General features: G+C 38.2%; 2 protein-coding genes across 4 annotated transcripts; both read right to left on the reverse strand.

Moving 5' to 3' along the window:
* Positions 1-1820: 1820 nt before the first annotated feature.
* LOC108972467 (zinc finger matrin-type protein CG9776) lies at positions 1821-11328 on the reverse strand. 2 transcript variants are annotated; one of them, XM_018939068.1, is made up of 12 exons: positions 10938-11328; positions 10511-10870; positions 10088-10372; positions 9804-9980; positions 9080-9270; positions 7161-7579; positions 6579-6753; positions 4928-5095; positions 4661-4845; positions 3618-4487; positions 2755-3551; positions 1821-2681 (listed from the first exon to the last, which is right to left on the reverse strand). In XM_018939068.1, the coding sequence occupies exons 1-12, from the start codon at positions 11041-11043 to the stop codon at positions 2035-2037; spliced, it is 4380 nt and encodes a 1459-aa protein (XP_018794613.1). In that variant the 5' UTR covers positions 11044-11328; the 3' UTR covers positions 1821-2034. The 2 variants fall into 2 exon arrangements, with proteins under 2 accessions (XP_018794613.1, XP_018794612.1); XM_018939067.1 differs by having other exon boundaries at positions 9080-9273.
* A 322-nt stretch (positions 11329-11650) lies between these two features.
* Positions 11651-12715, reverse strand: LOC108972403 (protein transport protein Sec61 gamma-2 subunit). 2 transcript variants are annotated; one of them, XM_018938963.1, is made up of 2 exons: positions 12611-12715; positions 11651-12206 (listed from the first exon to the last, which is right to left on the reverse strand). In XM_018938963.1, the coding sequence occupies exon 2, from the start codon at positions 12161-12163 to the stop codon at positions 11957-11959; it is 207 nt and encodes a 68-aa protein (XP_018794508.1). In that variant the 5' UTR covers positions 12164-12206; positions 12611-12715; the 3' UTR covers positions 11651-11956. The 2 variants fall into 2 exon arrangements, with proteins under 2 accessions (XP_018794508.1, XP_018794509.1); XM_018938964.1 differs by lacking the exon at positions 12611-12715 and adding an exon at positions 12330-12349.
* Positions 12716-12972: the final 257 nt, after the last annotated feature.

Here is a 12972-nt window from a genome sequence, read left to right on the forward strand (position 1 = left end):
TTTATAATATTTAAATTTAATATTTTTATAAAATTTTGCCAACAATTTGCGTTGTTTTGCGTCACTGTATGAGCGTGGATTTTGAACGTTTTCAGTATTTACAGCGAATTTCTAATATATTTTAATTATTGTTAAGCATTAATTTTTGAAAAAGCAGCTATTTTCATATCCACGCTATGGCGTTGCGTGTGAGCGAAAGAAATATCAACAAGCGACCATTTAGTATGTATGAGCATAGATTTATTTTTTATTAAATACCCTTGAGATTTTTGTATGTAAGCATTTAACTTTTATATAAAACTAAATTCATATGTAAATATAAAGTTAAGTTAAAACTTTGTTAAAAAAAGATGGAGCGATATAATTTAATTTGAACATACATGTGTATATAATAATTACCATACATCCAGTATATAATGTATATTTCCAGTGATAACGCATATGTATATGTACATACATATATAAAGCACATATGGTATGTGCAAGTAAAATCTTTCATATGTAAATATCATGCACATTTATTCAGAAAATGAACACATCATAGTTATTTAAACAGTAAAAAATAGTTAAAATAATTATAATAAATTTGTTGTAAGAAAAATCATAAATCAATAAATGTATGGAAATATTTGATGTAATCGTAATTATTTTCTTTATAAATTTGTAAATTTATACGGTTTTTGCAATTCCTTGCAAAATTGAGGTTTGGTTGTGTACGAGAATCACGTTTTGCCAATGTAAGCAATATTTTTCTCTACCTAAAACCACAATAACAACACAAATATAAACATAAATATAATTCTTGCATACTCAGCTATAAAAATCAAAGCAAATCCCCCTTTTCTATACTGAACATTAAACTCAGAAACTAGGTCTGATTCACCTTCTGCAAAATCGAAAGGAGTCCAATTAGTCTCACCTAAGCAAAGACAATACAATCTAGCCTAGTGTGATAGGAAACAAATTAAAGATGTACACATGTTCTTCTAAAAAAGAAATACATTTTCTGTAGTAATCTTTTCTTCAGTCTACAATGATACCTAAGACCGCTTAAGACGCCATTCTGTATGAGAACATTTCGGAATGGTCGCACACTTCGATTTCATACCGGATCATTCAGGTCATAGTAGCCTAACCAAGTTCTGGAGATCTTTTCTCTGCTCTCTTACATGCTGAGAAGATATGTGTAGGCACAGGTCACAGAAAGAGAGAAGCAATGAACTTCTTTACGGATGGGTGATACCTTCGGTAAGGGTCTTTCGGGTCTTTTCCATCTCATACTGTTGGGAACTATACATTAGGGCTCATGATTATTGTACCGTGTCTCAAGATGTTGTTGCCAGCAAGGTAGCTTTTATATCTACTGCTTCGGGTCGCAACTTGCGTTAGAGACCGAGGCGCAATCTTCTTTAGAAAAATTACTTTCCACTTCGAAGGTAGTGCGGCAATACAAACTTAGAACTCACAGAAAGTGCATTCGAGGCTAGTTAATGATTAGATTAGGCCACAGCAGAATTACAAACAATCCTGAAGCTGATAAGTTTACAGGAAAAGGTACCTCAATCTCGCAGTCGATAGAAAGAAGAGAGAAAGAGAATTGCTCGGAAGCTCGCGGTTTTCTTGCGTGTTACTTATGGATAGGTCGACCTCATGGGAGCTTGGCAAGCACTGGGAAATCATCAGTAATTGGGCATTCGCCAGATTCTCCCGAATCACAAAATACTAGCGACCTTTCCCCTCAAAAGGGTTAGACTTTCCTTAATTGTAGGGGATATAACTGGTCATTGCCCTATTGGCCTTCAGCAAATTTACAATACTTGTCACTTGTCATTCACGTCTTTATTTTCTCGTAATTTTATCTTTATGCCGCTGACAATTTCATACGGCTCTTTTAAAAATATATTCAAGCATATTTATCCTTTTACTTCATTATACGTCATCTCAACTAAAAAGTAATTTGTAGTCGGACTAAATACAGACTATAATGCTGTACAAGTCGCATGTAATAATTTTTAAGCTGCAGGTCATCAGTGTTTATATACACTGTGCCGCCATATCGTCCGCATCGATGCCTAACATGGCCAAGTCGTTCAACTCTTCTTGTCGGCGATTTTTCTCGCTCTCTGTGGGTGAGGGCGGTGGCTGTGGTATATCATCCAAGTCGTAAACGATGTTAGCAACGTCCTCGGCGGAAACCTTTGACGTAGGCATCGGTATGTCATCAGGTTCGGGTGCGTGCGCCAAATCCGGCTCTTCAGTGGAATTCTTGGTATCGTTGTTGGTCTCCTCAACTGTAGCGCCATTGAGAGCAGCGGGTGTTGTCGTTGGCGGCTCACTTGGCGCTTCCGGTGCTGGAACTGGAGCAGGTGGTGGTGGTGCTGCTGCTGCTGCCGGTGGTGGTGGCGGTTGTATGGCGTTCAAATCAATATCAGCCGCGTCTTGTGACGTATTATCAACTTCTTGTGGTGTATTTGCCGTTACGATGTTGGCGTTCGTTGTGACCACTTCGCTGGGTAAAGAACTTGCGGGCTTATTAAACACTAACGGTTCGTTCATGCTCATTTGCGAAGCCTCATCCATGCCAGCAATTGACGTTTCCTCTATAGTCACCATGTGTATGCCTTCTTTAACCAGATCTTCTGGTTGCATGATCGGCTCCTCTACAATAATTTGTGTTTCACCTGTAAGTTTGGTAAGAAATAGAAAAGAAAATATTAAAACATTTATTATAATTGCATATTTTTATGGATTTACCTGTTGACTTGGCTTTCTTAGCCTCAGCGTCCTCGTCGTCCGATTTCTTTTCGCCGGGGAATATGATATTCAGTGCCTCCTCGAGATCCTTCGGCAGTGGTCCCTTACGCGGTATGGGCCCATCGGATATGGGACGCGGCACACAGTCATCACTCTCGGCCACATCAATACCCGGTGGCAGTATATCCTCGGCTTCTTCGTCTGTGCCATCTGCGGATTTGGCGCCACCAGAGGCAGCCGGTGGTGGTGGTGGCGGCGGCACTTGACCCATCAAATTGACAAACTGTATCGGATCGGGCATCAACTCGTCGTAGTCCATCATCATGCCGGCATCGGGATGGAATGGCGGCGCATTGCCGTACACGTCCTCCATCATGGCCATTTGGATCTGTGCGGCGGTGGGCGCCGGCGGACGTTGTGGCACGTAACCAGCCGGATTGGCGTGTTGACTATTGTCGCCGGTGTATGCCAGAGTGTTTTCGACGCCATTGCCATCAGCTTGACCGGCGGTTTGTTTCTTGAAGACAGGCATTTTACCAATGAACGGTAATTTCTTGCCGCTCGTTGCGGTTGACGAAGTGGTGCTGCTGCTGCTTTTGTTCTTTTTGTCGGCATTCTTTTTATCCTTCGTGTCGGTAGTTGAACGCTTCTCCCGCTCCTTATCCTTTTCGGGCACACGTGGTCTAAATTCGGGATGTCGCACAATTGGCTTCTCAATGCGACTGCGACTGCTGGAACGTGTGCGCGAACGAGTCCGTGAACGGCTGTAGCGGCGTCGGCGATCGAAGGAACGGCTTCTAAAAGTGAGAACAAATAAATATTGTTATTAAAAACTTTTAAATTTGGACTAAATAAATATTTACCTGCGTCCACGCGAACGTGAACGGGTGCGCCTTCTACGTCCGTATGGCGAAGCGGCGCGTCCGCGACTGCGACTGCGCGTACGACTACGCGTGCGACGCATGCGGCCACGTACACCGCCACCGCCACCGGCAAAGACAGGACTGCGCGAACGCCGTCTACGATCATTACGATCTCTGTCACTGCGATCGCGGTCGCGGTCACGATCACGATCACGATCTCGCTCACGTTCACGGTCGCGGTCGCGGTCACGAACGCGTCGATCTGATGCGCCATCATTGTTGTTGCGTATAGACGCGCCGGCCGGTGTTGTTGCACTCTCATGTGGTTTATTCTTCAACTTGCCCTTCAACTGCTCCAGTAGCTTCTTTTCGCTCTCGCTTATGACTGGCTGCACATTATTCCACTGCTGTAAGATCGCATCATCATTTTTGTTCTCCTCGGCACCAGTGCGTGGTTGCGGTGCGGTTGTTGCTGGTTTGGCTTTGCTATCTTGCGCCTCAGTCCATTTACTCAACCGGCCGGTGTTGGCCAATAAGGCTGCTGGATCAACCTTAACGGCATTGCTGATATTCGCGACGGTCACCGCGGGCGGTGGCACTGGATGCGGTACAGCGTCGACGCGCAAACGTGGCGCCGGCGGTGGTATGTCTTCGTCCACTTTACCGAAATCTTGTTTACGCATGGCCACACGTATCGAAAGCGCCGGATTGGGATTATCCAAGTCTTGTATGACTATTGGCGATTTGACCTTGGTTTTGTTGGGTTTCTCACTGTCCGTGGACGATGAGTCACTGGAAGTCGATGTTGCAGCATTCTTCTTGCGTTTCTTTGAGCGCTTGCGTTTCTTCTTCTTATCCTTCTTGTCCGAACTGCATAGAATGAAAATATATAATGTTTTTGTAGTGACAGACGTAACGCAAACATGAACTATGGCAATTTTTCTAAGCTTAGATTACAAAAAATCTTAACTAATACAACCCCTGACTTAACTAAATGTAAAAAAAAAAAATAGTGAATCTGCAGAACTCAGTGGAATACTCACCTCTTCTTCTTGCGCTTCTTCACTTTCTCTTCCTTCTTCGATTTTTTACTGGGTGTACTCTCCGCCGCAGTGGTGGAGACGGATGTAATTTGCTGTGGTGGCGGCAAATTTTTACGTTCATTTAGCACACGCTGACGATCTGCCAACCAATTGACTTCAAAGTGTGGATTTTTCTCCAAGAAGGCCTGCAAGTGTAAGAAATAGCATGAAAAATTATCTCAAAACAATTAAAAAGAAGTAATTACGGTTATAAATCAGCAGACTTACATTGTATTTGCTTGCATGTAGTTGTGATTTCAAATGTGTTGAGGCGCAATGCAAATCGCCCATCCAATTGTTGCATAATTTGCAGAACCATGCCGAAGCTGGTACGAAGAATGTTAGACCACGTATCGGCGTACGTTTGGTTGGGGCATTCTCATAGTTTGGAAATTGCTATTAAAAAGAAGAGAAAGAAGAAAATTCAAAATCAGTGAATCATTTTTGTTTTTTTTTTAATTTTTTTCTGTGCGACTCATGAAGCTCGCAGAAACTTACTGCAACGACATATTAAAATTAAACTCCTTTTTTTATGAAATAACAAATGGCTTTATTCGAGTTTTCCATTTTTAAGTGACAATATATATTCGGTATTATATGAACCGGGTACCCAAATACCCTGTAGTAAACAAAACACTCTCACCACGATCCCACAAGTCGGGTTATATAATTTTTCCTGACCAAAAAATCGAAACTACAGTCCGGGTGTGTTTTTGGTTGCTGTTGTGGAAATCGACGCGAGTCGGATTTAGGTAATCGGAACAAACCAGGGCTTTCTCTGAACTCGATAGCGTTTTTCGAAATTATTTGAGAAACTCTTTATTGACTAATATTCTCGATATAAACCAAACCAAACCAACGGCGGTAGAGTATATGTAACGCGAACAGACCCGGAATACTCCGGTTAAAACAACAACATATAAACGCAATCGAAAAAATTGTGGTCCACTGTTTACGTATTGGAGACTGTATAGATTAGTGGTCTCAAGTCTTCTAATATACATATATATGAAATATATCGATATAGGAGGATATATAAAAAAATTTCGATTTCTAAATGATGGTTTATCGACAATTTGGTGTTGTTGTTATTGCGGTGTATAACATACGGATATTTTCATTTTTCAAGTTCTTAAACTCATGGTATTCAAAATAGTTTTAACGGCAATCTAGGCATAATTTTTTAATTTTTGCAACAATTCATGGTTTTAAGGGGTTACATGGGTTTCACAGTTTCAAAAAATCGAAAATTGTTTTTTGTCTTATTAAATTCTATAACATCTCTAGAATATTTTCCTAAATTTTCAAGTTGATCCGATTAATAGTTTCGGAGATACAACCTTGAAAAGGTGGACGCTCGAGGTCAGGTATAGGCTGAGGGCGCAGTAGGTAAAAATTTAAACGCGTTTTTCTCAAAACTATGTTTTCAAAGTCGGTTATCAAGATTTCTCGCGAACTACTTGACCGATCTTGATGAAATTGTACACAGGGCTTCGAGATATCATTTACAAGGTCTTGAACGAAGGATTTTTTTTAATTAAAAAAAAATTTCGAGAAATTTTCATCGAAATTTGCATTTTTTTATAAAAACGTCTGCCAAAAATCCAACTTTAATTTTTTTTTTTGTTTCTATTTTGATTTTTTTTTTTGAAAATTGTACAAAATGTTTATTAAATATTAGTCTTTTAAATAAAAAAAAATTTCATTAAAATATTTCATTTTTAATATGTAAAAAAAAATTATTGAAAAAAGGCCGTTTTTGCCCACAGAAACTCATGTAACCCCTTAAAAAAAAATTATAGAATTTTTAGTGCCGCATAATAGTCTTATAGCAAACACTAGTTGTATATTATATACTCCGACTTAATTAAATACTTACATCAGTTGCCACATCAATGTGCCACGGTGTTTCGATGCTTTCACGATCCATATGCTCTTTGGAATGCAAGTGGTTTAAGTAATCTTTTGCGGTTTTCGGAAAAACATCACATGTCTGGCACCAATGCATTTCGGGATCATAGAAGACATAATTGAAACGTTTCTTCTCATCGAATCTGTAATGAAAAGCGATATTTAGTTATTATGTCATAGAACAAAAAATTAATGCGTATTTTACGAATTGTCGTGCTGCTGCGTTGATATCTGTGCTGAAAACAAAGAATTTCGTAAAAGCTGCACTGCGCATGCGCAACGGTTTTGTAACTTTTGGAGATTTTATGCCCTAGTTTTAAATATATATGTATGTATATATATATTTTTTTTTTGTTAAGCAAACGGTTTCATAAAATATCATTGCGCATGCGCAGAAAGCTGCGTGATTTTTTAGAACAATTATGCGATTTTTTTAATTTTATATTTTCTTCTTATTATACTTTTAAATGAAATTACTGAAAATACTAACCTAAAATGCTTATAAACTTTTTTAAATTTCATTTTTATAACTTCTCGTTTGTGTACTTACAACTTCTCTTCCTTCTGCTCGCGTTTCACACCCTCCTTGGCTTTGGCTTTCATTGATTCGATGGCTTTGTTCTTCAAACGCTCAGGCGAACTGTCGTCGTCTTCTTCCTCCACCTCGTTTTCGGATGATGATGAACTTGATGAAGAGCTGCTACTGCTGCTGGAACTGCCCGAGCTGCTGCCAGATGAAGTACTCGAATTTTTACGTTTCTTCTTGCGAATGCGTCCGCTTTCGCCACCAGCGCTAACTGGCTGTTGCGGCAAAGTTGCTTCTTTTGTATGCTTCTTAGCTGACTCCTCCTTTTCGCTTTTATCACTGGCGTAATTTTCTTCTTCTCTTTCCAAATTCTCCTCCCCAATAATTCCAGTCAACATGTCAATGACATTCTCAATGGTGTTGAGTTTCTTTTGTATTTGATTCTAAATGTGGGAAAGAAGAAATAAATAAATTAGCATACACAAATTCAGATTTTGTAATACTTTAAAAATATAATGCATTTCTCTCATTTTTTTCGTTTCGCAATTGCTAACTAGGGTATGGAGTTGAAAGCATCAGCAGTTAAACGGCAGCAAATGTCCGATATTTCCAGCGGCAGCGGTCCAAACTGCGTTCTCAACGGTAGTCCTGAGTGACTGGTGCCTCACGCCATATCCATTAAAGTGTGGTTATGTTTTACAATTTTTTTTTGTTTACTTTCATATAACAATGTGCATAATACAATATAATATTTTCATATGCTAGTTCAAAATAATTACAATTTTGCTGGGTATACAATAATTTTAGCAATAAACTAGTTTTTTAGGAAAACATAACCTATACATATTTGCATATTATTATTTTCAGAAAAATGTGTGCACAGCAATAAATATATAGACTTATATTAAACACTAACTTATTGAATTCATTCCATTTTCCGCGTTTTTCCTGCAAATTTGCGCTTTTCAACCAATGATGAACGTGAAAGAAACGACTGTTTGAACACATCTAAACTGTACGAAAGTAATTGCTGCACAACTACGTTTGCATACACACACGCGTATATGCATATACAAATCAACAGGTACATAAGCTGTGAAAAATTTGTCATTTACTCGCATAATCGACTTAAATACGTTGCTTACACGCTAACGGTTTTAAAAATTTATTTCATTGCATTCACAGACGCAATACTGTGTATAAAAATGCACCGAACGAATTAGCACTTTAATAATAATAGAAAAGCATATTTTACAAATGTCTTCAATACGAAAAAGTTTTCCGTCTTAACACCGTTATATACACAATTAACGTTACGCTTGCATACCACTTGTCACAATTTGTGCTATTAGAATGCAGCACATGAATTTGGCAGCAAGAAGCATTCTAATGCACAGCGCTCTTAATTGAGACACAGAAAAAGCAAGTAGAGCATAAATTTAATATGTCAAAGCCAAAAGAAAGATTAAGAATTATTGTGCTTACAGCAATTATATAGTCCGTCATCGTTCGCGCGATTTAAGAAGGTGAGTTGGTTTCCAACTCGAGTTCAAACGACGTTATATTATGCATCATAAGAGATCCGTTCACATTCATTATTTTTACACAACAAATTTAACTGATTGTTACGTATTAATATAACACCATAACGAACTTGTATAATTATATAAACAGATATTGGAGTACTTTATTTTGTTATCGTAATATTTAATGATTCAAGCTTCCATTTTCCCAAACACTTTTTGTATAAGCACAAACTTCACTGGCTTGACAAGCCTGTTACTATTGCATGTAATATTTTTGTAAAACTAATTTGACAAACTGCGTGACTTTAAGGTGCCTATTCGTTCCAGCATTCGTTACACAGCATTAACTCACCAAAATAATATTAAAATTAAAAAACACACTAACAACATAATGAATTTTTTCATAATTCGACATACCTGTAGCTTTTCGTTTTCATCGATGAATCCCTTTGTTGTAGGCGATGGTGGTGCAGCACCACCGCTGTGTAGATCCTTGCGTTGATCCTTTAACATTTTCAATTCTTGGCGGAGCAATGATGTCTTTTTCAGATAACTGCTTCGTTGTCGTTTTAATTCATCGCGTTGATTTTCAGCTTCTTGTGCGACAGCTGCTATAAACATATGAAAATAATAATAAAATTGTATTAGTCGCTCCAATTCCACAAAAGCATATTCAAAAGTATATTTCAAAAATGCATATTTTGCATTTTCTTTTTATTTACGCTTTGGACAATGCAAAGCATTGTGCACTCGTGTAGCCACAATGCATAAATGAAACTGTAGTTTGTTTCGTTCGTTGCATCCCTCTTGGTTCCAAGTTTAGTGCGTACGATGAAATTGTGTTGAATAACATAGGAAGTACTGCTGGAGGTTGTAGTTTTCCATCGAGCATTTGGAATCTTTTTTTTTTTCAACCAATTTTTTTCTATAATTTTTACAGCACGGCTAGTGTGTGTGGTCTAGTGTATGATATAAGGAGCCTGTGCTGGTACTTATGTGGTACACTTAATATTACTAGCCGAGTGTGTAATTTTTTGTAAAAGTAATGAATGACATCAATTCGTATATTTTGAGAAAATACATAACACGAAATAGTATAAAATTTAGTACATAAATAATGAACAGCTCATGGAATACATACCATCGTGTTTTGAATTTGATTCAATGGTAACTGGTGTGGGTTCGTTTACTATTGGTTGCTGCACAATTTGTGGTGGTGGTATAGCTGTTGGTGCAGCTACTGGTGGTGGCTGTTGAGCAATTTGTGGTAGTTGACTTGGATCTGGTGTAGGTATCCAAGGTTGTTGCGCATAAGCGTCTGCAAATAATAATAAAAACAGCTTTTTATTTGTAGTTCACTAAAATATTAAAATACTTTACCATGGAAACAGTGTATTTATATGACAAAATTAGCCCATAACTTACCATTGGCTGTCCAAACAGGTGGTGGTGGATACGCAGCATTAAACACCGGTGGTGCTGGTGCCTGCATACCGTAAGCATCAGCAGCAGTTTGTGGTGGAAATCCGGCTGCTTGTTGTGGTGGTGGTACGGCATATTGATTATAAGCTTGTGGTGCATACGTATCATTCGTATATAGTTGTGGAGGCATAGGATTGTATTGGGTTTGTGGCTGAGTTACTTGTGGTGGTGGTGGTGCATTAATTGGTAGTGGTGAACTTGGCTTCTTTTTGGGTGACCAACGACTACCACCTTTCCTACGTGGCGAAACACTGCGGCTACGCTGTCTCTTATACACATCTAGATGTGTATAAGAGACAGGTGGTGGTGGTGGTGCATTAATTGGTAGTGGTGAACTTGGCTTCTTTTTGGGTGACCAACGACTACCACCTTTCCTACGTGGCGAAACACTGCGGCTACGTGAGCGGCTATTACTACGACCTCTATAGCGAAAGTCGCGTCCACCACCACCTCGTCGTCTATCAGGTGAGCGGAACATATTACGTCCACCGCCATCAAAACGTCGTCGATCTGGCGAATAGTCTCTAAATCGATTGCGACGTGGTGGTGGTGATGGTGAACGTCGCCGCCTACGGCTACCACTTTCTAATGGTGATGGTGATCGTCGACCACGCGAAGGAGATTTACGTCTCGATCGCGGTGGGCTGCCTGACGGTGAACGACGTCGACTGGATCGGCTTGTGGAACTTCTATTTGATTCTTTCTCAGATTTTGGCTTATTAGCTTCTGTGGAAAATATGTATTTAAGTTTATAAATTTAGTTTAATTCTTTATTAGAAGCAAATGTACTTACCATAATCTACAACATCATTTTCAGCACCTGGCGGACCAGGTGGTAATGTGTTTGCAGTGCCCAGTCGGCGATCTGCCGGCTGTTGCAATATTAGTTCTTCATCCATTTTACCCACACTATACGGAATGTACAATAATTTGCGTGTACACACAAAGCGTTAAGCGGGGAAAGTGATTACGCTTGCCGTACAATTTGGCCTTGAGAATGATGGATAATTCAACGCAAATTTAAACCACTATCTCGCGAAAATCTTACAATATAATTATTGTTCAACGATCTTAAACACTTCTCAAATACTTTAAAGCACTTTATTGATTATTTTTCAATTTTAATTTCAGTACTGAAGTAATTTTACACAGCAATTAATTTGATAAACGTATAGCGTGTAAAAATTTTCCGCAAAATTGACAATCATTCATCGCACTGTGGTTTTAAGAACGTCAAGCTTTTTGTGGTATCATGGAAGGTTCAATCAAATTTTGGGGTATGTTCAGTTCATTATTCTACGAGCTCAAAATATTTCAAGCATAAATAAACATATTAAAAAACATAAATAAAAAATATAAACAATTTAAACTTTATAGCTTTTTCTTAGTAAATAAATATTTATTTAATACCTACACTATTATCCGTTTCGATTAAGATGAGTTAAGCTTGTTATTACCGATTGTACCTGTACGTCAACTCCGTTTCCTATCGCAATAAAAATCCAATTATTTTTTTTCGCTTTATTAAAGTTGTTAAGCCGAAATCTGTATGATATCCCTAATGACTTTAAAGTAGCTATTCATCACCTGTGATAAATTACAGATTTTGGCTGCTTAGCTTCCGATTTTAGTTACAGAATAAAACATATATAGGAATCTCTGAACAAGCAAATATTTAATCTCTTATTGCTAAATGAAAAATAAACTCATTTCAATGTTTTATACAAACAAAATTTGAGTATATGTAAATTAACTATCGTTAGATAAGTATGAATGTACGAAATAATACAGCTGATGCAGCCGCCGTGTAATTTATGAGCCCACAATGATGTTGTTGATGGGGATGTGAATTAGTTTCACGAAGAAACCAATGAAGCCCATGATACAGAAACCAATAGCGGTGGCAATGGCGATCTTTTGGAATTCTTTGCGATCAGGTTTGGTGCAACGTTTCACTAGACGAATGGAGTCCTTGGCGAAGGCACGACCAGGTTCGCAGAATTTAACTACTTTATCCATGATAACCAATAAATTGTTATGTTAGGCGGGTAATGCACAAATCCTGAAATGAAAAATATACGATTATAACAAAATCATAACAGTTCTTCTTGTAAGCAAACAATGCAAGCGAAGGAGTTGTTTTTCAAGCGAGAAATTCCTTTCCGTATAATACTAAAATATGTACCAAGGGAACTAGGATTTGTGAAATATTTACACAAGTAAACGTGCAATTCTAATATTCTTCAGCTTTCGCCTTTCACTTGCACTTGTGCTGCACAAATTTGACGTGGCAAAAGACACCAAGAAGTGGGTTTCTTATTTACAAAATTCAACTTTTTTATTAACTAAAATCGTTTAAATAACTTTTAATTTATATTATTGCTCAGCAATTTAAATTCAAATAACCCATATTCTTTTTTTCTAATTGGAATAATATATGAATTTCTAAATAACACCTCAACGCACCGTTTTACTTCTATCGCTGTAAAAAGTTTGACACGAATAAGTTGATAATTCGTTTTGCTATTCGAACAATGCTACGAACTTGCCATCGTGTGGCACGAAGCAGTAAGCCGACTACGACGTGTCAATCTGGTGTCAAAACGCACAAAACGTTGACATTTAAAAGTCGATATAGCTGTGCAATTTTTTCTCAAGAAGTCACAACTGCATTGCCATATAAATACTACACAACAGTCGCGTCTGAAATAAAGTGACATGCTGCATTTTAGCATTTTCTGAGGGGCGCTATGGAATAAAATACAACCAAGCGCACAAAATTTCGGCTTTATTAAACGCAGAACGCAAGCACACACATACATAAGTAT

Source organism: Bactrocera latifrons, unplaced genomic scaffold (assembly GCF_001853355.1).
Source record: "Bactrocera latifrons isolate USDA-ARS-PBARC rearing strain unplaced genomic scaffold, ASM185335v1 scaffold_4, whole genome shotgun sequence".
In the NCBI taxonomy this organism is placed as follows: Eukaryota; Metazoa; Arthropoda; class Insecta; order Diptera; family Tephritidae; genus Bactrocera; species Bactrocera latifrons.

Bases quoted from the DNA above. Each gene is read 5' to 3' on its own strand.
- LOC108972467 (XM_018939067.1), bottom strand. From the start codon at position 11,043: ATGGATGAAGAACTAATATTGCAACAGCCGGCAGATCGCCGACTGGGC. The intron at 9,981-10,087 runs GTAAGTTATGGG...TATTATTTGCAG, and splicing joins ACCTGTTTGGACAGCCAATG to ACGCTTATGCGCAACAACCT. The intron at 6,754-7,160 runs GTAAGTACACAA...TTTTCATTACAG, and splicing joins GAGCAGAAGGAAGAGAAGTT to ATTCGATGAGAAGAAACGTT.
- LOC108972403 (XM_018938963.1), bottom strand. From the start codon at position 12,163: ATGGATAAAGTAGTTAAATTCTGCGAACCTGGTCGTGCCTTCGCCAAG.